The sequence below is a fragment of the Aquarana catesbeiana genome, linkage group LG08 (assembly GCF_042186555.1).
Source record: "Aquarana catesbeiana isolate 2022-GZ linkage group LG08, ASM4218655v1, whole genome shotgun sequence".
In the NCBI taxonomy this organism is placed as follows: domain Eukaryota; kingdom Metazoa; phylum Chordata; class Amphibia; order Anura; family Ranidae; genus Aquarana; species Aquarana catesbeiana.
Window position 1 is genome coordinate 301,284,526 of NC_133331.1, and position 26,592 is coordinate 301,311,117.

The 26,592-nt window shown below is 43.8% G+C and overlaps 1 protein-coding gene across 1 annotated transcript in view; it reads left to right on the forward strand.

Moving 5' to 3' along the window:
- LOC141106866 (uncharacterized) overlaps nucleotides 1-26,592 on the forward strand; it is a 129,453-nt gene that overhangs the window by 71,961 nt on the left and 30,900 nt on the right. Inside the window, 14 exon segments of the mRNA XM_073597793.1 lie at nucleotides 2,095-2,186; nucleotides 2,273-2,396; nucleotides 2,513-2,610; nucleotides 2,726-2,875; nucleotides 2,990-3,131; nucleotides 4,859-6,154; nucleotides 12,161-12,258; nucleotides 22,365-22,382; nucleotides 22,469-22,592; nucleotides 22,888-22,985; nucleotides 23,095-23,241; nucleotides 23,341-23,454; nucleotides 23,550-23,693; nucleotides 26,450-26,591. Coding sequence (XP_073453894.1) covers nucleotides 2,095-2,186; nucleotides 2,273-2,396; nucleotides 2,513-2,610; nucleotides 2,726-2,875; nucleotides 2,990-3,131; nucleotides 4,859-6,154; nucleotides 12,161-12,258; nucleotides 22,365-22,382; nucleotides 22,469-22,592; nucleotides 22,888-22,985; nucleotides 23,095-23,241; nucleotides 23,341-23,454; nucleotides 23,550-23,693; nucleotides 26,450-26,591 — 2,787 coding nt within the window.

Consider the following 26,592-nt stretch of genomic DNA (forward strand, 5'->3'; position numbering starts at 1 on the left):
CCCCCCACAGTCACAGTCACACACTATTATTATTATTATTATACATTTATATAACTCTGACATATACTGCAGCCCTGTGCAGAGAACACTGAGCCAGTCACATCAGTCTCTGTACCAGAGGAGCTTACAATCTAATGCCCCCCACAGTCACACACTAATATAATTATACATTTATATAGCTCTGACTTATACCGCAGTGCTGTACGGAGAACACTGAGCCAGTCACATCAGTCTCTGTACCAGAGAAGCTAACACTCTAATGTAAAAAATATTTTATGGGAAAAACACCTCAAGTAAATTAACATGCTACATTTTTCTGTGCTATTATCTGCAATTTTTTACGTTGGTGACAGGATCTGGTGGTTCTTATTTTTAACCATTGCAGAGTTATCTTATATTATTCACATACTGATAATAGATGGGACTTCCCATTTAATGACATTATTCTCAAGGTGGAGATCTTTTCCAATTTTGTCTAGTGGAACCCACTTCTTGGCGATACATGGAGACACAGGAAATGTTACTGGAAAAGGGGAGGAAGTGATGTCAACTGCAGACAGGAAGTAGGAAGACGGATGGGAAGTGAGGTGCCTTATGAACAGGAAGTGATGTAGGGATCTAAAAAGGAAGTTCTGGGAGAGCCGTGTGTTGTGAGGGAAATAGAGAGGAGACATTGCTGGAGCTGGTAGAAGAGGAGGTATTATTATTATTATTATTATTATACAGGATTTATATAGCGCCGACAGTTTACACAGCGCTTTACAACAACATTAGGGCAGACAGTACAAGTACAATACAATTCAATACAGGAGGAATCAGAGGGCCCTGCTCGTTAGAGCTTACAATCTAGGAGGTAATAAGATCTTATTTTCTATTTACACCCAGTAACCCCCCATCATGTCTGTCCTCTTCCTCCATAGTCACTGTGATGTCTTTTATCTCCAACAGATGATGATGCACACATATATAGTATATATGATAGTCAATGCATATTTTTTTTAAATATATAAAACATTGAAAAGAATTATTGAAAAAAAAACACACATACATAAAGATTTTTTATTTGTTGCCTATTTACAATTTTGGGTATTGTATTTTTTTTTTAGTTTTTCAGGCACTCGTGGTTTTCATGTTGAATATATTTGGTATTTATTAACACAACACACACACAGTTCTAAACCTCCCTCACTGTTGGACAGAGGGATTACAATGAATCTCTACTTGTCTATGAGTTATAATGACCAGCGAGGGCGCTATATTATCTGTCTACAGAGATCAGAGTGTTGTATGGATCACATGATCTCATCAATGAGGATGGAGGAGGACCCGAGTCACATAACTGAGAGGACATTAAATTCTAGCTAAAGCTTAACTAGTCTTAAAATACTCCCTCCCTCCTACTAACGCCTATACTAACTAGCCTGTGTAAAAAAAATATACAGTATATACATTCCTATTTTCAGCCCGCTCCTGTCTAATCACATGATCTGGCTCCTCTGTGTCAGCTAGTGGGGGCAGCAGGGGAGAGGAGGGACCGCCGACATTAGCTGTAACATGGGAGCCTATGGGTGATGTCATGTCCCCTGACTTTCAAAGCCATTGTTGGGTGCTCTCTCCTTTCCCCTACTGCCGGTGCTGGCTGACACAAGGGATCACGTTTCTGGACCAGAAAGAAATAGGTAGCTATATACATCATTTTTACACAGGTTCGTATAGACGTGTCGAGGGAGTATTTTTTAAGACTAGTTAGGCTTAGCTGGAATTCTACTTTAAACCTCACCCTGGAGATCATCTACCTGCTCACTGGGGAGGTGAGGAGGATTTTGGGAGGTCACATGACATCACTCTTATCTCTTTTAATAAAAAAACAGACCTGACCCGGGAGGTGAGGAGGATTCTGGGAAGTCACGTGACATCATTTATATCTCTATTTATAAAACAAAGACCTGACCAAGGAGAATTCTGGGAGATCACATGACATCACTCTTGCCTCTATTAATAAAACACAGACCTGACCTGACCGGAGAGGTGAGGAGAATTATGGGCGACATGACATTAGTGTTGCTCTTTCAGCACAGTTTTATTTCATTACAGTGCCTTCACCTCACACTCTGAAACCCAGGAAAAACAATGAGAAGAAGACTGTAGAAGTCACCAGCAATATCATTGATCTGCTGACAGGAGAGGTGAGCGGTGCCGGGAATTCTGGGACATTATCCAGTAACAGACAAGGGATGTGTCTGGATGGTGACTGTATCATTGTGTGTGTCAGGTTCCTATAAGGTGTCAGGATGTCACTGTCTATTTCTCCATGGAGGAGTGGGAGTATTTAGAAGGACACAAGGATCTCTACAAGGACTTCATGATGGAGAATCAGCCGCCCCTCACATCACCGGGTAAGAGGAGACTTTATTGTAAAGGAGAGAGCAGTACGGAGGGTCCACCTAGATCCCTCATCATCTGATAAACACATAGAAACAATGTATTCAGTCAGTGTGTGTGTTTCCTACAGATGGATGCAGTAATAGAAACCCACCAGAGAGATGTCCCCGTCCTCTGTACTCCTGGAATTCCACACAGGAATTTCACATCATCTCTCACCATCATCAGGTAGGTTGAATTAAGCAAATTGAACTCAAACAGAATTCTAAGCTATGAGAGGACATTCTTTTATGTAATCTCATGCTATTTTTTACAAATGTATTCTATCATCTTTGGGATTTAGGATAAGGAACTGAAAGATATGAAAACTGAGTTTAAAGTGGAAGAAGAAGAGACATTGGTGAGTGGAGCTCATCAGTCTTTAGGAGGAGCTGGTCCTCTGTATTCTCACAATTTCACACAGGAGGATCACACCATCCCTCACCATCATCAGGTAAATAGGGGGAAAAACATAAAAAGTGGCTCCAGACTGTGTATAATTACCCTTGTCTCTTAGACTATTGGTTCTCAGATTTTAAAGTGTGTGTTGTTTTTTTTTTGTGTTTAGCATGAAGAACAGATGTATGTGAAAGTTGAGTTTAAAGAGGAAGAAGAGGTGATGACTGTGATGGGTTATCAGGAGTCTGCGGTGGAAGCTGGGATGATGATGACAACTAAAGAGGAGGAACCTTCTCTAGATATCAGCACAGGTGAGTAATGAACACTAAATACGGAAACTGTTCAAGTATATATGGTAAGGATTGAGGATATGAAGACCTTCACATCAGGTAATATGACTTGTACAAGGACGTCATGATGGAGAATCAGCCACCCTTCACATCACCGGTTAAGAGGAGACTTTATTGTAAGAGAGAGCAGTATGGAGGGTCCACCTAGATCCCCCATCATCTGATAAAAACAGAGACAATGTATTCAGTCAGTGACTGTGTGTGTTTCCTACAAATGGATCCAGTAATGGAAACCCACCAGAGATACGGTATATGGATATTTTTTTTGCGGGGTTAGATAAAATAGGCTTAGAATGGCGGCTGGAGTAGGTTTTAGCCTTCAATTTTGACTAGACTTCCACTTTAAGAATGAAACGTACTTAAAGCAGAACCTCACCCAAAACGGGAAGTTCCAAATTATATCCTCCTCCCTCTTCTCTTCCTCTTTTGCAATTAATTTTTTTTTAATTTTTTTTTTGAGGGGAGTAGGCGGCTACCTGGTTTTGACTTCCGATTGGATTGTCATAGTTCTCAGAAGACTGCGGGACCATTCGCAAAGCTGGCTGTAAAGCCAAAAGGAGTCACAGCTAACTTCTCTCAGTTAACATGCCGGTGCCAGGGACCCGAAGACCGACAAGGAACTGGCCCGGGTGAGGACAACGCTGGATCCCTGGACAGGTAAGTGAAACCTGGCCGAAGAACCTGGGTTATTTGGGTTTCGGCAGAGTTCCTTTCCAAATTGTCAATTTTCGGTCATATTTCAGTTTAACCACATCCACCTCGTGACCCATATTTTATCCTGCTTTGTGCTTTCAAAAATCGAATAAGACCAGACTTGGAATCACTGTTATGTGTATTCTTCTTAGGAGAAGTAATGGGTCTAACTAGACTTCTGTATCCTATAGCCTACTCGTGTGTGATATTGGATTGCTCTGAATTTCTTTCTAAGCTCAGATATTTTATTAGTATTGCTATTATTGTAGTTTTATCAGCTGAGGATTTCAGTTTGTCAAACTTTTTGTTCTGCAATGCCCAGACAAGAATGTAGATTTCCTTAATTGCCTGCTAAGCTATTTTCGATGGCCATAAGCCAGCTTTGCTCCTAAAATGTAAGTGATACCTGAAATGGTAACGCTACAAAGTGTAATTAGAGGTCCCTGAGGCTGTGTGTATTCCACTTGAGGCTGTGATTGGTATGAGATGTGTGCAAGAGGCAGGCTTTTTTTTTTTTTTTTTTTTGTGTGTACAAGAGGCAGGCTTTGATTGGTTAGGGGGTGTGAGGTGGCTGAACAAACTTCCCAATACAGTGTCCTGTACCTCTGAATGGCCAGCTAAAGGATGGAAACTGACCACACTAACACAGATCAGCTTCTTTGCTTTGTGTGGTCAGTTTAGAACAAGGAAGAAAGGTGACTGGCTGGATCAACCAGGTGCTTCAGATGTAAGACGTTCATGAAAAAGATAGAGGCTATGAATTATGGAATACCCGTATGTAATATTTAGGTTAACATACACTTTGACATTATAGAATTTGCAGATCATATATGGACTCGGTGTGAAGACTTTTCTGATTGATTTTGGAGGGAGAACAGGAGCCCAGCTGTGAGATCGGCATTTCCACTTATTCCACCGACGGGGAGGAGGAGCTAAAACTCCAGTTATTTGTCATCTACTGAGATTTATTATATTTTTTTACTTCTTTCCAACAGATGGATGTGATGTCAGGAATTCCTCGGAGAGACATCTTCTATTATCTGCTGATTGTAAGTCAGAAGATAATGTCATCACACAGGATCCTCCAGGAGGAAATCCAAATACACAAAATATACATCACAGACCTTCCTGTCCGGAGACATCAATGGATCCCTCTGATCAGGGGGAATCTTCTCATCAATCACATACTATGATTGTAAATATCCATGTAAGATCTCACACTGCAGATCGATCAATAGATCCTTCTAATCCCGAGGAATCTTCCTCACCCCATGAAGGAGCTCACCGAGGTGAGGATCTATTCTCATGTTCAGAGTGCGGGAAATGTTTCACTCGGAAAGGAAACCTTGTGCAGCACATGAAAATCCACACGGGTGAGCGTCCATATATATGTTCAGAGTGCGGGAAATGTTTCACCCATAAGAGAGCACTTACTAGACACCAGAAACGTCACACTAATGAGTGTGCTTTCCCTTGTTCAGAGTGCGGGAAATGTTTTAAACAGAAATGCAACTTTCTTAGACACCAGAAAATTCACAAAGGTGAGCGTCCCCATTCATGTACAGAGTGCGGGAAATCTTTTTCTCATAAAGGAGACCTTGTTAAGCACCAGAGAATTCACACGGGTGAGCGTCCTTATTCTTGTTTAGAGTGCGGAAAGTCTTTTACTCTGAAAGGAAACCTTGTGAAACATCAGAGGATTCACACAACTGAGCATCCCTATTCATGTTCAGAGCTTGAGAAATCTTTCACTCTGAAAGGAGGCCTTTTTGGACATCAGAGAATGCACACAGGTGTGCGTCCCTATTCATGCTCAGAGTGCGGGAAAACTTTCACTCAGAAAGAACATTATGATAAACACCTGAGAATTCACACGGGTGAGCGTCCCTACTCGTGTTCAGAGTGCGGGAAATCTTTCACTCAGAAAGGAGACCTTGAGAAACACCATAAAATTCACACGGGTGAGCGTCCATATTTGTGTTTAGAGTGCGGGAAATCTTTCACTGAGAAACAAGTACTTCTTAGACACCATAGAATTCACACGGACCAGCGTCCTTATTCATGTTCAGAGTGTGGGAGATTTTTCACTCAGAAAGGACACCTTGATAAACACCAGAGAAATCACACAAGGGAACATTCATGTTCAGAGTGCGGGAAAACGTTCACTAAAAAAGCAAACCTTGTTCGACACATGAAAATTCACAAGGGCGAACGTCCTTATTCATGTTCAGAGTGCGGGAAATCTTACACACGGACAGGACACCTAATTGAACACCAAAGAATTCACACGGGTTAGCGTCCTTATTCATGTACTGAGTGCAGGAAATTTTTCACTCAGAAAGGAGACCTTGCTAGCTATCAGAGGAGACACACCGCCTCAGCGGTGCTCAATGCATTCAGACTGTAGGAAACGTTTTACAGAAAAAAGAAGTCTAATTGGACATCAGAGGGAAAGCACCTGCCAATCCTTTTGACAAATGTACGATGGTTTTTACTAGTGGAACTTATGAATTCATAGCACAACTGTAGGAAGAATATTTTTAGTTTATAAAGGAATGTGTCCTGGCATAAATGATATTCAATTTCTAGGCGTAGTTTGTTGAGTTGAGTCTTCTATTGGCTTCCTATATTTCTTGAATACTCCAATGGTGGGATGTGCCTGCTACAGATTCTGTCCTCCACTTTGTTGTATCCTCGTTCCTCTTTTTTTTTTTTTTTCAAATTTGCATAAACTAAAATAAAAATACAACACACAGAGTGGTAGCCCCTGATAATAATAGGTTTTGGGGGTACACAAGGATATAAGTGTACCAGGAAACCATTTTAACCCCATGAGCCTCAGATTCTTCAAGGAGGCAGAGAGGCCAAAGTAGTGCTCAGGGAACATCACAGTAAATTAGGGGCATAGTTAAAGTTTCTGAGTTTTTATGGGGGGTGGTTTGATAGTTTTAATACCAATGGTCTCCTCCAAACTGTGGTCCGGGAGCCAGATGCGGCCCTTTGCTTGCTTTTATCTGGGCCTCGGGGCACTATTTCATCCACTGACACCAATGAAGGGGCACATTTCTTCCTACCATTGACACTAGGGTTGCACGATACCACTTTTTTAAGACCGAGTACAAATTCCTGATACTTTTTTAATGTCATGTGACAGTGGCACTAATATGCAGCACTGATGAGGTGGTACTGATGGGGTGGCAATGATGAGGAGGCACTAATATGCAGCACTGTGTGGATGGTGGGGGGGAGCTGTTGCAGAATGTAGCGTAGATGGTGGAGGAGATCTGTCGGAGAATGTAGCGTAGATGGTGGAGGAGAGCTGTCGGAGAATGTAGTGTGGATGGTGGAGGAGAACTGTCGGAGAATGTAGTGTGGATGGTGGAGGAGATCTGTCGGAGAATGTAGTGTGGATGGTGGAGGAGAGCTGTCGGGGAATGTAGTGTGGATGGTGGAGGAGAGCTGTCGGAGAATGTAGTGTGGATGGAGGAGGAGAGCTGTCGGTGAATGTAGTGTGGATGGTGGGAGGAGATCTGTCGGAGAATGTAGTGTGGAAGGTGGGAGGAGATCTGTTGGAGAATGTAGTGTGGATAGGGGAGGAGATCTGTCAGAGAATGTAGTGTGGATGGTGGAGGAGATCTGTCGGAGAATGTAGTGTGGAAGGTGGGAGGAGATCTGTTGGAGAATGTAGTGTGGATGGTGGAGGAGATCTGTCAGAGAATGTAGTGTGGATGGTGGAGGAGATCTGTCGGAGAATGTAGTGTGGAAGGTGGGAGGAGATCTGTTGGAGAATGTAGTTTGGATGGTGGAGGAGATCTGTCAGAGAATGTAGTGTGGGAGGAGATCTGTTGGAGAATGTAGTGTGGATTTTTGCAGCTGAGCCTTACTCTGGAGTTGCAGTTCTTTTTTTCCATCAAGGTAACTTATTATTGAGGTATAAATGGGGAGATGTAAGGTTTTGGATGTCTCCATGAGGTAATATCTCTTCATGAAGATCAAACCTTCTCTTTTTACTGCCCAGCAAGTTGTCTTCAGTGGTGATTTCAACACCATCACTAGGACTAAGGAAACAAAAGATACCAGCGGTAGGCTGGACTGTGACAGGCTTTTTTTGAATGAAATAGCTAGAGAGGTGGGTCTGGTTGATGTGCACATCGTTTGCTGCCCAGACAACACAGGGTTCACTTTTCAGCGGGCTGATAGTCAAAGTAGAATACATAGTTTTTTTAAAAGTGGAAATCTTCCAATCGCTGTATTCTCTCTGACTCTAAATAACCCTGATAAACCACCTAGGGGAGGATTACCTGGAAGCTGAATTTGGCACTCCTGGACGATGAGAAGGTAAGTCAATCAATCCTTTGAGGATTTTTTTCACACCTGGGGACAGGTATCAATCAAGAACTTTTGAGGCAGTAAGTCAGAGTGATGGGAGTTTACAAAACAAAGGATTGTTGGCTTTTTCAAGGCCAAAGGGGGAAATAAACATCTTGACAAGTATGTCACCTAACAGCGTATCAATGAAGCTTGATAGGCTGGTTTCAAATAATGAAGATCTCGGAGGTTAAACTCTTGCTCTGGAAATGTCAATATGACAGACATGCCTGTTTGCATTTCTGGTAAGGGTTGGGTGAGTGATATTTCCCATAATTCCTCCCCAGAACCAAACACGGTAGAGTAGTTAAGATGGTTGTAGGCCTGTTTGACAGTAAGGGTTCCTTGACAAAGTCCAAGTCCAGGACACTGGAAACCACCAGGTCATAATATGCTGACCTTCTGGGTAGGAGGGACCTAGTTCAGGGAAGCATATCAAGTTTTCTGGACTCTACTCTAGGATTGGCAAATGTGAGTTTGATAGGGGACATCACTGCAGATGAGGTGGTTAAGGCTATTGATAGGCTTGTCATTAACCACTTCCCGCCCGGCCTATAGCAGAATGACGGCCGGGTGGTGGTTCAGTTATCCTGACTGGGCATCATATGACGTCCAGCAGGATAGCAGCCGCCGCGCGCCCGTAGGGTGCGGTGTGTCAGTCTGACACACCACTACACCAATCTCAGTAAAGATGTCATCAGCCGTTTTGAATCATGGATGATCACGATGTAAATATAAATAAATATAGGAAGAGCCGTTGATCGGCTTTTCCTCATTCGCATCTGACAGACGTGAGTAGAGGAGAGCCAATCGGTGGCTCTCCTGACAGGGGGGGTCTGTGCTGATTGTTTATCAGTGCAGACCCCCCTCAAATGCCCACACTGGACCACCAGGGAAGCTGCCAGGACCACCAGGGAAGCACCTAACATGTGGATGGCCAGGTACATCCCCCATGGCCATCCACATGTGCAAATTAATGCCCAACATATGCCAATCAGTGCCCACAAATGGGCACTGACTGACACCTCTATGGCACAAATAAAATCAGTGATGCCCAGTAATGCCACCCATCAGTGTCCATCAGTGCCCATCCATGCCACCTATCAGTGCCACCCATAAGTACCCATCAGTGCCGCCTACGAGTGCCCATCAGTGCCGCCTATGAGTGCCCATCAGTGCCACCTATGAGTGCCCATCAATGCCGCATATCAGTGCCACCTATCAGTGCCCATCATCAGTGCCATCTCATCGGTGCCCATCAGTGCTGCCTTATCAGTGCCCATCAGTGCAGCCATATCAGTGCTCATCATTGAAGAAGAAAACTTACTTATTTACAAATTTTTTTAACAGAAACAAAGAAAAAAAATTTTTTTTTCAAAATTTTCGGTATTTTTTTATTTGTTGCACAAAAAATTAAAATCACAGAGGTGATCAAATACCACCAAAAGAAAGCTCTATTTGTGGGAACAAAATGATAAAAAATTTGTTTGGGTACAGTGTAGCATGACCGCGCAATTGTCATTCAAATTGCAACAGCATTGAAAGCTGAAAATTGGCTTGGGCAGGAAGGTGTATAAGTGCCTGGTATTGAAGTGGTTAAGGAGTTGCCTGGTCCAGATGAACTGACAGCTGAGTTTGATAAGCACTTTCATTTTACTTTGGCCTCATATTTGGTGAAGGTTTTCAAAGGCTGTCTGGAAGAGGGTTCACTCTCCCTCCATGCGATAATCTGCAATGATTCTTCTGTCAAAGAGTAAAGATGCTTTGAGAGTTGACAGCCTATTAGCCTTCTCAATGTCGATAGGAGGATACTGGCAAAAATCATTTTCTGGCATTTATTGTCTGTAGTGGGCAATTGACTTCCTCGCCACCAGCACTGTTCTGTTTAGGGTAGAAACACTTTTTCAGCAGTGTTAGCAGTCTGGGAGGCCCTGGAATGGTGCAGGGCTGCAGGCTAGAGAAAGTTCTTGCTGGCATTGGATCAGGCTAAAGCTTTCTATTGGGTAAATCATGAGTATCTGTGGCTGTTTCTTGGCAAGTATGGCCTGGAGGGGGGCTTTATCGACTGGTCTGAAGACCTTGTACAGAGGGGATGAAAGCTTCATTGTTGGTGTTACAGACCTAACCAAGATAGGGGCTTCTAAAGAGCACTAGGAGCAAGCCTCTTACCTACTGACTATGGCCCAGGGAGATCGCAGATCATTCTCTTATGTCTAAGTCATCCTGTGTCTATTAGGGGCACAGGGTGACCGAGAAAAAGATGGACAGCTACTTAATGGACACTGAGAATGTGGTTTGGAGTACTTCAAATGGGACAGTAATATTTATCCACAATATTTCCCAGGAAATGTATAAAGACTATTCCTGGTTTGTTTGATTCTAAATTTTACATGTTAATTGAAAGAGCTGGTCACATTGGCCTCTGCTTAGCGTAGTAGACGGACAGTCTGCTACGTAAGCAATTAACATACTTAATTTTTCTATGCTTTTATCTGCAATATTTTAAGATGGTTACAGGATCTGGTGGTTCAAATTTTTTAACCATTGCAGTGTTATCCTATAATATTCACATACTGAAAATAAATAGGATTTACACTTTATGGACATTACTCTCAAGGTTGAGATCTTATCCAATTTTATTGACTGGAACAAAAACGGAAAATTTTATCATACTTACCGTAATTTTCCTTTCCTGGTGCCAATACATGGCATCATACGTGTGATAGAGCTCCGCCTCTACTCCACCTTCAGGACTAGTGAATAGCATAAATTAAAGGGCATAGCCCCTCCCCCAACATTCTTTGTACTATAGAACACCGAGGGTGGGAGCTTATGCTGCCATGGATTGGCACCAGGAAAGGAAAATTATGGTAAGTATGATACAATTTTCAGTTTTCCTGGTGCCTCCATGGCAGCATACCTGTGATAAAAAACTAGCTCACACGGATCGGTTTAATGGTTTAACGAAAATTTTTAATCAGATACAGACATAGCAGCATGAAGTGCTCTTCTCCCGAACTCTACAGTCGTAAGAGCTCCGGGATCAACACGATAATGTTTAAGGAACGTGTGTCGAGAAGATCAAGTGGCGGCTCTGCATACTGTTTCCAAAGAAACATTTGCCCTCGCTGCCCAAGAAGCTGATACCGCTCTTGTTGAATGAGCATTCACCTGAGCCGGAGGTTCCAAGTTCTTCACCCTGTATGCTTTCTGAATTAGTTTGACAACCCAGGATGTCAAGGTTCTGGTAGAAGCTTCCTTTCCTCTATTCTTGCCCCATGGGATGATGAATAATCTTTCAGAATTCCTGAAACTTGCTGTGGCTTCCAAGTAGGCCCTAAGGACTTTGGATATGTCTAACTCGTGACAGGAGTTTGATTCTGAGTCCATGAAAACTGGTAACGCCCACGGTTCTGACAGGTTTGCCATTGAGGTGACCTTAGGGGTTAACCCTCAAAGAGGGCGAAGTTCTACCCTATCTGGAAAAAAGGATAAATGTTCTTCCCCGATGCCCAGAGAGTAGAGTTCCGAAATTCTCCTGCCGGATGTAATAGCCAACAGAAAAGTTGTTTTTAAAGTCAAGTTAAAAATTGAGACCTCTTCAACCGGTACAAACGGATGAGTTGATAGGACTTCCAATATTAGAGGAAGATCCCACTTTGGGAATGAACGTCTTTATGGAGGACGCATCTTCAATACTCCCCTGAGGAACGTAACCACTAGAGGGTCTTCTGCCCACCTGGTGTTACTTGCTGCAAAAATTGCGGACACTTGTACCTTGAAGGAACTCTGGCTGAGCCCCAAATCAAGACCTGTTTGCAGAAAACTCAGAACATCAGCAGTGGAAGGAGAGATAGGATCAAATCCTTTTCCTGTGGCGTAGGATAAGAACTTGTTCCAAATCCTTGCATATATTGTGTTGGTTGTAGGTTTTCTGGCTTTCAACAGGGTGGATATGACCTCTTGGGAACAGCCTAGCGATTCAAACCTCCTCCTTTCAACCTCCATACACGAAGATCCAGCTTCTGTGGGTCTGGATGGGCCAGCCTGCCCTGGGTCAACAACTGCGGGAAGGGAGGAATTCTGATTGGAGGATCCACATTGAGGTGCATGGATAGTGGAAACCAAGGTCTCTTCGGCCAATAGGGTAGCACTGTTAGCACTTGGACTGGTTCGTTCAGGACCGAGAGAGATTCTCTGGATTCGCCCACCAGTGTAGACTCCTGCTCATTAGCCTTGTTAAACGGATTGTCTGGGAAAGATGTTGTCGTTTCCATTGTATTAAGAATCCTGTCTGGAAGTGTCTCAGGTGCCAGTGAGACCATGAAACTAGAGGTATGCACGAGGACATCGTGCCAATAAGGCTCAGACACTGTGAGGCTGATAGAAGGGACCTCTATATGGTCTTGGATACCTTCTGAATGATGCCCTCCATCTTTGTTTGGGGTAAAGAGACTGTGCTTAGGTGCGTATCGAACATTGCTCCTAGGTAGATCATCTGTTGAGTTGGAACTAATTGGCTCTTTCGATGGTTCACCAACCACCCCAACTCTGACAATGACTGAAAAAGAATCTCCCTGTGGGCTATAAGCTGGCTCAGGTTGTTTGACAGCAAGAGGATATCGTCCAGGTAGTGATAAATTCTTAATCCCCTCTCTCTCAGATGGGTCAAGACAGATAAACACTTTTGTGAACACCCGAGCGGAGGTGCACAGCCTGAAGGGTAGAGCCTGAAATTGCAGGTGGACATGACCTACTGCGAACCTTAAAGTGTAAGTAAACCCTCCTGTTGTTTTCAGCCAAGGAAGCTGCCATCTTTGCCTCTGTTTAATCCACAACTGCCATGATGCTGCACATGTGATCAATTATGACACCAGCCATTGGATGGTTTGACAGTTTGGTTGAGAGCACAACCAATGGGAGTGCTGCATTTCCGGCACATGCCGGAAATTAAACTGTTTTATGGCTGGGTTTACTACCGCTTTAAGTATTTTTGGAAGGATGGTAGAATAGGGACGTGGAGGTAAGCATCCTGCAGGTCTATCGATATTAACCAATCTCCTGGTTGTATGGTTTGGATGATCGTCTGGAGCGACTCCATCTTGAAGCTTTCGAGATGGATGTATCTATTTAGCTTTTTCAGATCTATTAGAGGTCTCCAGTCACCTGTTTTTTTCTGCACCAGGAAAAGGGTGGAATAAAAACCTGTAAATCGCTCCGATGGTGGAACTGGTGTTGCTGCCCCTTAATGCTACAGAGACTCCAAAACTTGGTTTAGCGACAGTGCTTTCTGTGGAGAGGCCGGTAACTGTGTTTCTTTGAAGGACGTGTGAGGAGGCTGCTGAGGGAAAGTCCAGAAGTGACCATACCGGATCGTTGATAGGACCCACGGGTCTTGACACTGAGAGGCCCAGATGGGGAAAAAATGTTTTAACCGGGCTCCCACTGGGGGCATCTCCGCCCCTTTGGCGTCAAAAAGACTGTCCCCTCCTGGGGAGCTGTGAGGGACTTGTTTTTTCTGGCTCCCAAAAAAGAAGTCTAGGTGCCTCTTCACGATTTCCTGTTGTCCGTAAAAGGGCGAGACTGCCTGAAGTCTTTAGAATTTGATTGCCGGAATCGGGATAAATAGGCCTTTGTTCTCTGGACCTTCTTGTCCTGAGGAAGTAAGCCAGATTTGCCCCCTGTTACTCTGGAGATTGCTTTGTCAAGTTTCTCGCCAAACAAAGATTTTCCATCAAAGGGAATCTTGCACCAATTCTGCTTTGATGCTAGATCGGCTGTCCAAGGTTTTAGCCATAAGGCCCGCTTTGCCATAACCGAGTGCAGCATTTAATTGGCCGAAAAACGGATTGTGTCAATTGCACCTTCTTCTACGAAATCCGCTGCCAATTTGAGCTCCTCCAGAGCTTTCATTATGTCCTCTTTAGGAATGTCTTGGTGCAGGGCTGTCTCAACATTTTCCGTCCAAGACCTGATGGCATTGGAAACAGATGTCAGTGCAATGGCTGGTCTGCAAGCCGCCCCTGCCGCTAGATAGCTCCTCTTGAGGTCTAGGTCAATACGTCTATCTAGGGCAGTGGTTCTCAACCTGGGGGTCGGGACCCCCTCGGGGTCGAATGATGATTTGCCAGGGGTCACTGAATCCTGGGATGTTCCATTCCCCCCACCCCCCCCACCAAGGAGTAAGAGAAGGAATAAAAATAGAGAATACGTGGAAAAGAGGGAGAGGAACAAAGAAAAAAAAGGGAGAGAAAGAATAAGAGAAAGAACAAGAAAGATGGCTAGAGAGAGGGATGGGGGACAAGAAATTAGGATAGAGAGAGATAAAAGGGAAAGAAAGGAGAACAAAAAGAAAGTGGTACATCCTAAAATGTACCATAAGGGATTTTAATACTGTACAAGTGGAAAGGACTCAGGGAGCGCTAAATGTCTGTGGGTTAGGGGCGCAAATTACTTGTCTTGCCTTGGGTGCTGCCAACCCAAGCTATGAAAATAAATTTTACTGTTAGGGGTCCCCACAACTTGGGAAATTTTATCAAGGGGCCACGGCACTAGAAGGTTGAGAACCACTGATCTAGGGGATCCTTGAAAGACGTTGAATCCTCCATTGGCAACGTTACGCAACGTTTTTTGCCAGACGCACAACAGCCGCATCAACCACAGGCACTGAACTTAAGGACTGAGTATCCGAATCTGCCAGTGGATACAGTTTGGATAAACGTGCGAGAGAAAACTTTTTATCAGTTTTGTTCCACTCATCCTCTATGATCTCCCTGATTTCCCCCATTAATGGGAAAACGATTTGCTTTCTCTTGAGGAATGGGAAATATGTTTTTGATTTTTGAGGAGGCTCTTCCGGGTCTTCCCAGGCAATGGCGTTCCTCACCGCTTGGACAAAGGGAGAAATTAAAACCAGATGGTTCAGTATCATCTGAGGACTCCTCAAATGAATCTACAGGTGGAATTTGTTTAGCTGTTTTTCCTGATGGAGGCAAAGGAGTATTAACAGCTGATGGACCCGGAATGTCGGGGTCTGAATCCAATACTTGCTCAGCTTGAGAAACCGGGTGAGCGGGGATCATAGCCGTCAATTCAGAAAGAGAGTCTTTCATGGTTTGTTTAAGTGGGTCAACCACCTGTTGGCCTTCTAATTCCCGGTTAGCTGCGTAGTCCCTGAAACAGTCTCTACAGACAAGCTTCTCAGGGAGTGGAACAGCTCCTAAGGCCTAGCATTTTTTCCTTGACGCCCGCGGTGGAGGCGAAGGCGAATGACGACGTCTATGAGATCCTGATCTTCTAGAAGATTTGTGGTGAGAAGAGCGTGACCTCCGTCCAGGACTATCTTCATTGTCATAGCACCTTGAGGACTTCCTGGACCGCTTTGAAGGATCAGGGCTGAAACAAACAAAGTTTGTTTGTCAGTGGTGCACTCTTTTTTTTTTTTTTTTTTAAATACTCACGTACAGGTGGTCCACATGCCTATTGGATACAAGAGGATCTTGACTATGAGACGAATGGCTCATGGTGAATTATGGGCAGGAGGATCATCTGTAGGAAGGCGAGGCAAGAAACAAAATATATAGAGTCTATTTGCAAAAAATAAATTACATAAGGCTACCGCAATGGAAACAGGATAAAAAGTGAAACACATACCTGATTCGGTGAAGCAATTTGGACTGCAGGGCACATGCTTGTTATGCAGAGCAGCCCTGAGCCCAATTTGGAGCCAGAATTTAAAGATAAAAGGGGATGGGAAACTTAATTAGAATCACCTACCCCATTACTGGCAGAAAATAAAGAATTTTAGTTTTTTTCCCTACACCAAGATGGCCACCAAAGCCTCACCAAGCTACTGCGCATGCGCGCACGTGCACTAGAACCAGGAAGAAAGGGCTATGGAATACACGCTCCGCTCTGAGCTCCGGATCGCGCCTGCGCACAGAGCCTGAGGACACGCCGCGCCATGTCGGAAGAATGGTGGCACATGCCTCTCTTCCTACCGCTCGTACAGCGAGTGGGAAGAGAAGATAACAGAAACAGGACAGATCAAAACGCCCAGGAATCCCACCGGAGCATAAACGGGGATCTAGAGATGAAAAACGGGTAGCCCGGAATGCGCATGCGTGAACTGGGAATAAAAACCTTAAAGGGGACAAATTTTACTGCAGACCATATAAGTATCTTTCAACATCCTAAACACTCTGCTCCACCACATATAACTTTTTTATCAGACCACACATATTTCTATAAGATATGAGGGGGACAAACAAAGAATCTGACCTGACCCAGGGAAAAACCAAAAGGAGCTGATCCTCCTGTCGCATGCACCAATCATTCGTTTTGTACTTTTGCAGACTGCGTTCCTATGAGGAAACTCTGCAAGACCCCAAAAGATCCTTCCCAACATTATTTCCATACTCATAGTTTATACTGTAAGAAGCAAAGTTAAAGTGGTGACCTTCCAGTCCTACAGCTTGAACCCAACCGGGGTAGGCTGGACTAGGCCATCAAGGTTTATATCAGTACTATACTTCATGCCTTCTCAGTTTTTGTATTACAAATGTTGTATAATATATGCAACAACTTCAATTGATTTGTATTTGTTTGATAAAATAAATAAAAATTATTGTTAAAAAAAAAAAAATCCTCAGAAGGGGTTCCCAGTCTTAGCGCTAATAGCGGGCCAACAACAGGGACTGCGCACGGGAGAGGCTCAACCCGGCGGCAGCTGCCGACTGCAGAGGTATGGACATACTGCTACTCTTCACCAGTCAAGAGGTATGAGGAAAAAAAGGAGAATGTTGGGGGAGGGGCTATGCCCTTTAATTTATGCTATTCACTAGTCCTGAAGGCGGAGTAGAGGCGGAGCTCTATCACAGGTATGCTGCCATGGAGGCACCAGGAAAACACACTACTTTGTGAGTCACGGAGACACAGGAAGTGATGCTACAAATGGGGAGGAAGTGATGTCGGGTGCAGACAGGAAGTGAGGTAACATATGAACAGGAAGTGATGTAGGGCTCTAAAAAGGAAGTTCTGGGTGAGAGGTGAGTTAGGAAAAAGTAGAGAGAAGACATTGGAACTGGCAGCAGAGGAGGTAATAAGATATTTTTATATATATATATATATATATATATATATATATATATATATATATACACACACACTCATGCATACATATATGAATGTTGTATATGTAGCGGGCACCTACTTTTAGGTAGGTGACCTTTCCTGGTAGTTTTCTATGTCAGGTAAATTTAGACAGGCTTGTGCTATTACAGCTGGCCTGTTGTTGTTTAATTTTCATTTGAGTGGCAGGTAGTTTGTATGCTAGTCTTGGCCAATCATTAATTTGCTTAGTAATGCCCGGGACTCTCGTATAAAAGGTGGGGTCACATGGTTCCCAAGGGGAGTCCAGTCCTGCCCTGTAGGAGCGAGAGAAGCCAGCCTGGTCCCTGGAGGGGAGAGGTTTCCAACGGAGCCAACGGAGCTTCCCCCTTGCAAGAAGGGTGGGGAACCGGTCTCCATGAAGGAAGAGACGACATCTTACAGCATGTAATCGCTGGTGTCATTGGCCGCCCCTGCGGGGAGGGGAGCGGGCCATAAAGGAGAAAAGGAACTAAGAATCATTGGGGGAGAAGTAGCAACAAAGCGGAATTAAACTGGGCGATCGATCGTTTATGAGTGGCACATGGACTATTGATCACGTGAGTGAAAGCCCAAGGTAAGGGTATTACCAGAGGCTGAGGGTTGTTGGTACGCAAGTCAGTGAGATGGGCAGTGATGGCCTGTGACTTTGGGTTCAGCAATGCCCCGGGATTCCAATCAGTCAAGCGGGAGGAGTTATTCAGAGTGACTCTTTGTCAATTATTCTCTATCAAATCTACTTCCATCTTCCCTGATTGAAGAAATCACACAAAGTGATTTCCCAACTATCTGCAATTAATTCTAGTTTCCCTCTAAGAGCCATTGAAAGATGATAATGTAACAAAAGAGCATCTCAAAAGAAGTCCTTCTGCCCTCCCAGTTCATGTTAATAAATAAAGCAAGTGAAAAAGCATTAAGGACTGTGATTTATGAATCTATGGGCTGCGAGGGTTGGGTGGTAAACGTGAATTAGGGATATACATTTTATTTAGCCGCTCCTTCGGGGGTAAGCGCTTCATATATATAAATTTATATTCAAGTGGCAATCTCACACAGACAGGAAATGATGGAAATTGCAGACAGGAAGTGATTTAGGCACACAAACGGGTGAGAGGTGAGTCGGGAGGAAGTAGAGAGGAGACATTGCTGGAAATGGCAGCAGAGGAGGTAATAAGATATTATTTTATATTTACACCCAGTAACCCCCCCGTCATGTCCGTCCTCTTCCTCCATAGTCACTGTGATGTCTGTTATGACTGATAGTCCAGATGCATTCTAATTTTAGAGTCGTTTATCCAACTGTCCATTAGAGCTGCACGATTCTGGCTAAAATGAGAATCACAATTTTTTTGCTTAGAAGATAGATCACGATTCTCGCGGCGTAACATCATCTTTCACATTAAAACAAAAAAATTGGGCTAACTTTACTGTTTCATTTTTTTTTTTATTCATTGGAGTGTATTTTTTTCCCAAAAATTGCGTTTGAAAGACCGCTGGGCAAATACAGTGTGACATAAAATATTGCAGCAATTGCCATTTTATTCCCTAGGGTCTCTGCTAAAATATATATAATGTTTGGGGGTTCCAAGTAATTTTCTAGCAAAAATATTGATTTTAACTTAAGAAAGAAGTGTCAGAAAAAGATTTAGACTTTAAGTTGTTAAACTTCCTGCATTTACAAGTTGTTGAAAACTTGGCAGACTGTCCAGATTATTTATTTACACAGAAGTTCTATCCCTTTTGATCTAAGAAGGAAGATTAATTACAATATTTCAAGTTAAAAGACTTGGCAGACTGCTCAGATGCTTTCTTTTGACAGCTGAGTGAGCAGATAAAGTCTCTTCATTTGTTTATATGAAAGAATCGGCAACCTCTGCAGGAGAGATCGTCAGGGGAGGTGAATCGAGATCACGATTTTTTAACGATTAATTGTGCAGCTCTACTGTCCATCCAGAGCCTCTGGTTTATAGACCAGATACATCCTAAATATAGAGCCATTTATCCAACTGTCCATCCAGAGCCTCTGGTTTATAGACCAGATACATCCTAAATATAGAGCCATTTATCCAACTGTCCATCCAGAACCTCTGGTTTATAGACCAGATACATCCTAAATATAGAATCATTTATCCAACTGTCCATCCAGAGCCTCTGGTTTATAGACCAGATACATCCTAAATATAGAACCATTTATCCAACTGTCCATCCAGAGCCTCTGGTTTATAGACCAGATACATCCTAACTATAGAACCATTTATCCAACTGTCCATCCAGAGCCTCTGGTTTATAGACCAGATACATCCTAAATATAGAACCATTTATCCAACTGTCCATCCAGAGCCTCTGGTTTATAGACAAGTTACAGACTGATGCTGGGTGCCGCCATCTTGGATGTGATGTCAGCAGCACACTCTAGTGACATTCTATATCAATAGTTTCCATTCTCAGTCCTTGCGTACCCCAAACAGGAAATGTTTTTGGAATTTCCCCTAGCCTAGATATAATAGCTGTCATAAATACAAAGCCATTGACATTTAAAGTACCAGTGCAAGGTGAAGGAAATCAGGAAAGATTGTTGGCCAACTGAGCGTCTGATTTTTGTCAAAAGGGCGTGTGCCAGGATCTTGTCTTGCATACTAACGGTACACAATTGTCGTGCCACAAACGCAAACCTATTGACATACTACGAGGAATTTCAGCTCTTGAGTGCCACCCTTTGGGCCCCTTCTGCTAATTTCGTGTTTGGTGAGTATTGATTCTGAGCATGCGTGTTTGTACTTTTGACTTTTGTGTGACGGATTTGTGTAATGACCATACGAAAATCTGACCTCAAACCGTTGTCCGCCAAAAATTTACTAGCCTATCATCCAACATTTGTTGGCCGAAAGTTGGACAATTGTCAAAAGGAGCGTACTAATGGTAAGATTTTAGGACAACAGTCTGTCAACAGACAATCCCCTGCCAACAATCGTACCGTGTGTACGAGGCTTTAGAGACATCTAAACAAGCAGGGACACTAACAGACACTAAGACCCATCGCCTAACTCCCCTTTGCCTCCAAACTCCTTGAACATTTAGTCTACAACCGACTGAGTGACCACCTCATTGAGAATAACCTTCTTGATCCCCTTCAGTCTGGATTTCGTCCACAGAAACTGCTCTGCCTTGGTTTGAATCTTACCTATCTCATCGCACCTTCAGTGTCACTTACAACTCCACTTCCTCCTCTCCAACACCTCTTACCGTTGAGGTCCCCCAAGGTTCTATTCTCGATCTACATGTCCTCCCTGGATCAGCTGATAGCCTCCCATGGCTTCCGCTACCATTTATATGCTGATGACGCCCAAATCTATCTCTCTACCCCATCAGTCTCCTCACACATCACTGATTTACTAACAGACATATCAGTCTGGATGTCACACCACTTCCTGAAACTGAATCTATCTAAAACCAAGCTCATAATATTTCCTCCCCCATATGCCCCTTCCCCTGTCTTCTCTGTCAAGATCAATGGCAGAACTATCAGTCTGTCCCAAAATGCCAGGGTGCTAGGGGTAACCCTAGACTCTGAACTGTCCTTTCAGGCCAACATCCAATCCCTGTCCAAATCATGCCGTCTTAGCCTCCGCAACATCTCTAGAATACGCCTGTTTTTAACCAAAGACACCACCAAGCTTCTAATTCACTCCCTGGTCATCTCTCGCCTTGACTACTGCAACTCACACCTCATTGGAATATTTTTACATACACTATTCTCCCCTTCAGTCCATAATGAATGCTGCTGCAAGACTCATCCACCTTACCAACCATTCAGTGTCCTCCACCCCTCTCTGCCAATCCCTCCACTGGCTTCCACTCACCCAATAAATAAAATTCAAAGTACTAACAATAATTTACAAAGCCGTCCACAACTCGGGCCCCCAGGTACATCACTAACCTAGTCTCAAAATACCAACCAAGCCGCTCTCTTCGGTCCTCCCAAGACCTCCTGCTTTCTAGCTCCTTTGTCACCTCCCATGCCCGCGTTCCAGGATTTCTCCAGAGGTTCTCCCATCCTTTGGGACTCCCCAATCTGTCTGACTGTCCCCTAATCTATCCATCTTTAGACGACCCCTAAAAACCCTTCTCTTTAAAGAAGCTTATCCTGTTTCTAACTAATACACTGGTTTATTTTCTTTATCAGCTCATCCTCCACAGCTATTACCTTTTGTATCAACTGACCCTCCCTCCTAGATTGCAAGCTCTAATAATCAGGGTCCTCGGATTCCTCTTGTACCAAATTGTAATTTTATTTGTTGGGTGAGTGGAAGCCAGTGGAGGGATTGGCAGAGAGGGGTGGAGGACACTGAATGGTTAGTAAGGTGGATGAGTCTTGCAGCAGCATTCATTGTGGACTGAAGGGGGGAATAGTGTTTGTAAAGGTATTCCAATGAGGCGTGAGTTGCAGTAGTCAAGGCGAGAGATGACCAGGGAGTGAATTAGAAGCTTGGTGGTGTCCTCGGATTCCTCTTGTACCAAATTGTAATGTAACTGTACTGGCTCTTTATAAATGCTGTATTATAATAATAATTAGCATGGCAACCCATGCTATTTTTATTTCTATCACCAACTGTCCTGTTGTGTTGTTGCCAGCAGTTCATACTCGCTTTGTTTAGATTTAATTTTGAACTTTCTGCCTGCACAATAACTTTCTTTATTTACATTCTTTTTTTAACCATTGCAGATTTATCTTAGAATATTCACATACTGAAAATAGACAGGAAGAGTGTGATTGTACACACACAGGAAGTCAGAAACAGAAAGTAATACCACAAATGGGGAGGAAGTGATGTCAGGTACAGAGAGGAAGTGAAAACTATATGAACAGGAAATTATGTAAAAAGGAAATTCTAGATGAAAGCAGTAAGCTGTGAGGAAGTGAAGATGCTGGAGCTTTCCAAAAGAAACAACTAGAAGAAGATTCTAGAAGTCACCAAGAAGATCATTAATCTGCTGACAGGAGAGGTGAGCGGTGCCGGGAATTCTGGGACATTATCCAGTAACAGACAAGGGATGTGTCTGGATGGTGACTGTATCATTGTGTGTGTCAGGTTCCTATAAGGTGTCAGGATGTCACTGTCTATTTCTCTATGGAGGAGTGGGAGTATTTAGAAGGACACAAGGATCTCTACAAGGACATCATGATGGAGAATCAGCCGCCCCTCACATCACCGGGTAAGAAGAGACTTTTTTGTAAAGGAGAGAGCAGTACGGAGGGTCCACCTAGATCCACATCATCTGATAAACACATAGGGGATTGTTTACTAAAGCTAGAACGGGCAAACTTAGTCACAATTCTGCAGAGAAACCAATCAGCTTCCAGGTTTTATTTCTAAAGCTTAATTAAACAAGCTGAGGTTAGACTCTGATTGGTTTCTCTGCAGAATTGTGACTAATTTTGCCCTCTCTAGCTTTAGTAAATAAACCCCACAGAGACAATGTATTCAGTCAGTGTGTGTATTTTCTACAGATGGATTCAGTAATGGGAACCCACCAGAGAGATGTCCCTGTCCTCTGTATTCCCAGAATTCCATGCAGGAAGAACACACCATCCCCCACCATCATCAGGTAGGTGGGACTGAGCAACCAGAACAGAATTCTAAGCTATCAGATAACTTTCTTCAATGTAATCTCTTGTTCCTTTTGACGCATATATTCTATCATCTTTGGGGTTAAGGGTGAAGAACTGAAACACATCAAAGCTGAAATTAAAGAGGAAGAAGAGACGTTGATGAGTGGGGATCAGCAGTCTATGGAGGAGGGAGGTCCTTTGTATTTCTGGGATTCCACACACGAAGATCACACCATCCCTCACCATCATCAGGTAGATGGGACTGAGCATACAGATCTAAAAGAGGAAATTCTTCTATGTAATGCCTTCCTTTAAAAAAAAAAAAAAAATTCTATCACCTTTGGGGTTTAGGATGAAGAAATGAAAGACACCAAAGCTGAGATTAAAGAGGCAGAAGAAGAGACATTGGTGCGTGGAGGTCAGAAGTCTATTGAGGAAGATCACAGCATCACTCACCATAATCAGGTAGGTGGGACAGAGCAACTAGAACTCAAATAGAATTCTAAGCTTTGAGATAACATTATTTTTTATAAATCTATTCTATCATATTTGGGTTTTAGGGTGAAGAACTAAAATACATCAAAGTTGAAGTTAAAGTGAAAAAAGAAGAAATGTTTGGGGATTGGCAGTCTATAGAGGAGGGTGATCCTTTGTATTCCCAGGATTCCACACAGGAAGATCACACCATCCCTCACCATCATCAGGTAGATGGGCACGTAGACCTAAATATGTATTCGGTTTCAATGTTTGTCATTGAAATAAAAGGTTCATAAAAGGGGTGCATCGAATGGAAATTTTGGTGCCGAAACCGAAAATGAAGGATGCACTAGGCTAAAAACCGAAACCGACAGTTTTTAAAAAATTATTTACATTTTTTATACAATTGTATGATATTCAACTTGATTAATATGAACTTATTGTTGGCCATTATTGGCACCTTTAGTGCAAGAAAAGCAAGAAAAATGCAGTCTGCAGTCTCTAACCATCTCTTGTATCATGTCCTCAGTCTCTGACCATCTCCTGTATCATGCCTGCAGTCTCTGACCAGCTCTTGTATCATGTCCTCAGTCTCTAACCATCTCCTGTATCATGTCTGCAGTCTCTAACCATCTCCTGTATCATGTCTGCAGTCTCTAACCAGTTCTTGTATCATGTCCTCAGTCTCTAACCATCTGTTGTATCATGTCTGCAATCTCCTACTTAAACTTAAACACACTGCTAATAGTATTAGCAAAATTTCCATTTAGTGCACCTCTAGCAAACATGGTACGGGAGATGGTCAGAGACTGCAGACATGATACAAGAAATCAATGCAGCCTCACCAGTGCATGTCAGATGCAGCCTGCCTGTGCATGTCAGGTGCAGCCTACCAGTGCCCGTCAGATGCAGCCTCACCAGTGCCCGTCTCCAGTGGCTGTGGGATGCAGCCTCACCAGTGCCTGTGAATGCAGCCTGCCTGTGCCCATCGGATGCAGCCTCACCAGTGCCCATCGGATGCAGCCTCACCAGTGCCCATCGGATGCAGCCTCACCAGTGCCCGTCAGATGCAGCCTCACCAGTGCCTGTCGCCAGTGGCTGTGGGATGCAGCCTCACCAGTGCCTGTGAATGCAGCCTCTCACCAGTGCCCTGAAGATGCAGCCTCTCACCAGTGTCTTTTTTGCATGTGTGCGCTGTAATATTTTCTTCTAAACAATCTGCCAAATCACCCCACTGCCAGACTTCATACATCTTTTCCAGAGACAATGAACAGTCTTTTGCGAGCTTTGTTTTTGTTGTTTTATTGGGGGATACAACTTGGATAGGGATAGGGATAGGAATATGGGATGCCCATAGGATAAGTCTTTGCCATCATATTTAAGGATTTTAGTACACTTTGAATAAAATTAGAATCAGAAGATCTAATGTGCATATAGGAAATAGTATTAGTTTCCTCCTGCATCTCCATGCAGACTGTTGCTCCTCCTGCGGCTCAACCCCCGCAGACTATTCCATCTACGAGTTCTCTTACCATCTGACCGTGTGGTGGCAGAGACATCACTAATGACCGTGTAAAAGCAATGTTCTTAGATCTCTTTCACCTCCTGCCCATAACTTGTTTCCTCCTGTACATTTGGTTCCTCCTGCACAAACTTGAAGTCACTACTTGGAATATGACACGTCCTCTTCTATTGAATAGTAGGGGCCCACTCTGAATAATCCTCCCTCCTATGGCTCTTGTTGCTCGCTGCCACTAGGCCTGAGGCCTGCAGTACCTCTCCCCAGAAGCCTAGTGGGTTTAAAACATATCTTCTAGGAAATATGGACTACTGTTCCCAGCCAGCCCAACTTGCAAATCATGAGCCTGCAGGCCACATTGACTTGACACAGATCCCCACAGTCTTTTTCTGATTCAGGACTCCCCATCATCCACCGTGCGTATTGATGAAGACTCCACTAGTGACTAGCAGAGTTCCCTTCACAGACTCCTTAGCACTTCCAGCCCTTGGCACTTCCAGCCCCACTGTGGTAACACTCACAGACCTTCCAACAGCTCTGAGTCCTTCATGAGGAACTTTGCCTGGACCATGCGTACCGCCAATTTCACCTGCCCTTCTGCTCCAGGAGTTCCCTGCCATCCGACCGTGTGGTGGCAGAGACATTGCCAATGACCGTGTGGAGGCAATGTTCCCTCACTGCTCTCCCCGGGCCTCTCCTGCGATTGGCCCACCCCCAGATGGGGATGGCCTTTTGCGACTAACTAACAGGCCATTCCTCACTTCACCCAGCCAACTTCTCTCTTGAGTGGAATATCACCTCAGCTTATATATCGGGCCCGCCCCCTGCCAATCTCAGTTGGGGGTTGGTCAGGGCTTACACACAAGCTGCCTGCCACTCCAGTTCTAGGTCCAGCCCCTTTTCTAGAACATTCTCCTCAGAAACAGGGGAGGTGCCTCAGACTGAACTGCAGGTGGTCACACCCACTGCTACTCTGACCACTCCCAGCCCCCAGATCAAAACAAACAGGCCTAGTATGCAGCATAAGCCTGCCTAGATTTACCTGTGCTGGAACAACCTAGTCAAAATACCTTACTAGCACCTACCTACTGGTTAAGGGTGCTACATATATTATATCACTATAGTATGCCAATCGAAAAACTATCCCTCGCCAGGATCAGGTAGGTGGTCTCGGTGTAGAGAACACAGCAACAGTTCTAAATTTGTGAGATTACATTCTTCTACTTAGCCTATTGTTTTATTGCTTAATTCTGCATGTGAAGTGTAATCTTTGCTCCCTGCATCCCCCATCCCCATCTCCTTCATTGAGCACCCTACACCCCCCCCCCCCCCCCCATTTTATTGTTTTCTTTTTTTTCTAAATCATTCCTTTCTTTTGTGGGTCTTTAATTCATTTAGTTCATCATGGGTTCAGCAGACTGATAAATGGCTTTAATAGATGTTTTCTATTATTTTGGGGTTTAGGGTGAAGAACGAATTAATATAAAAGCTGAGGTTAAAGAGGAAGAAGTAGAGATGTATGTTGGGAGTGATCAGCCGTCCACGGAGGAGGTTGGAATGATTATGAAGAGTGAAGAGGATGGAAATTCTCCACATATCAACACAAG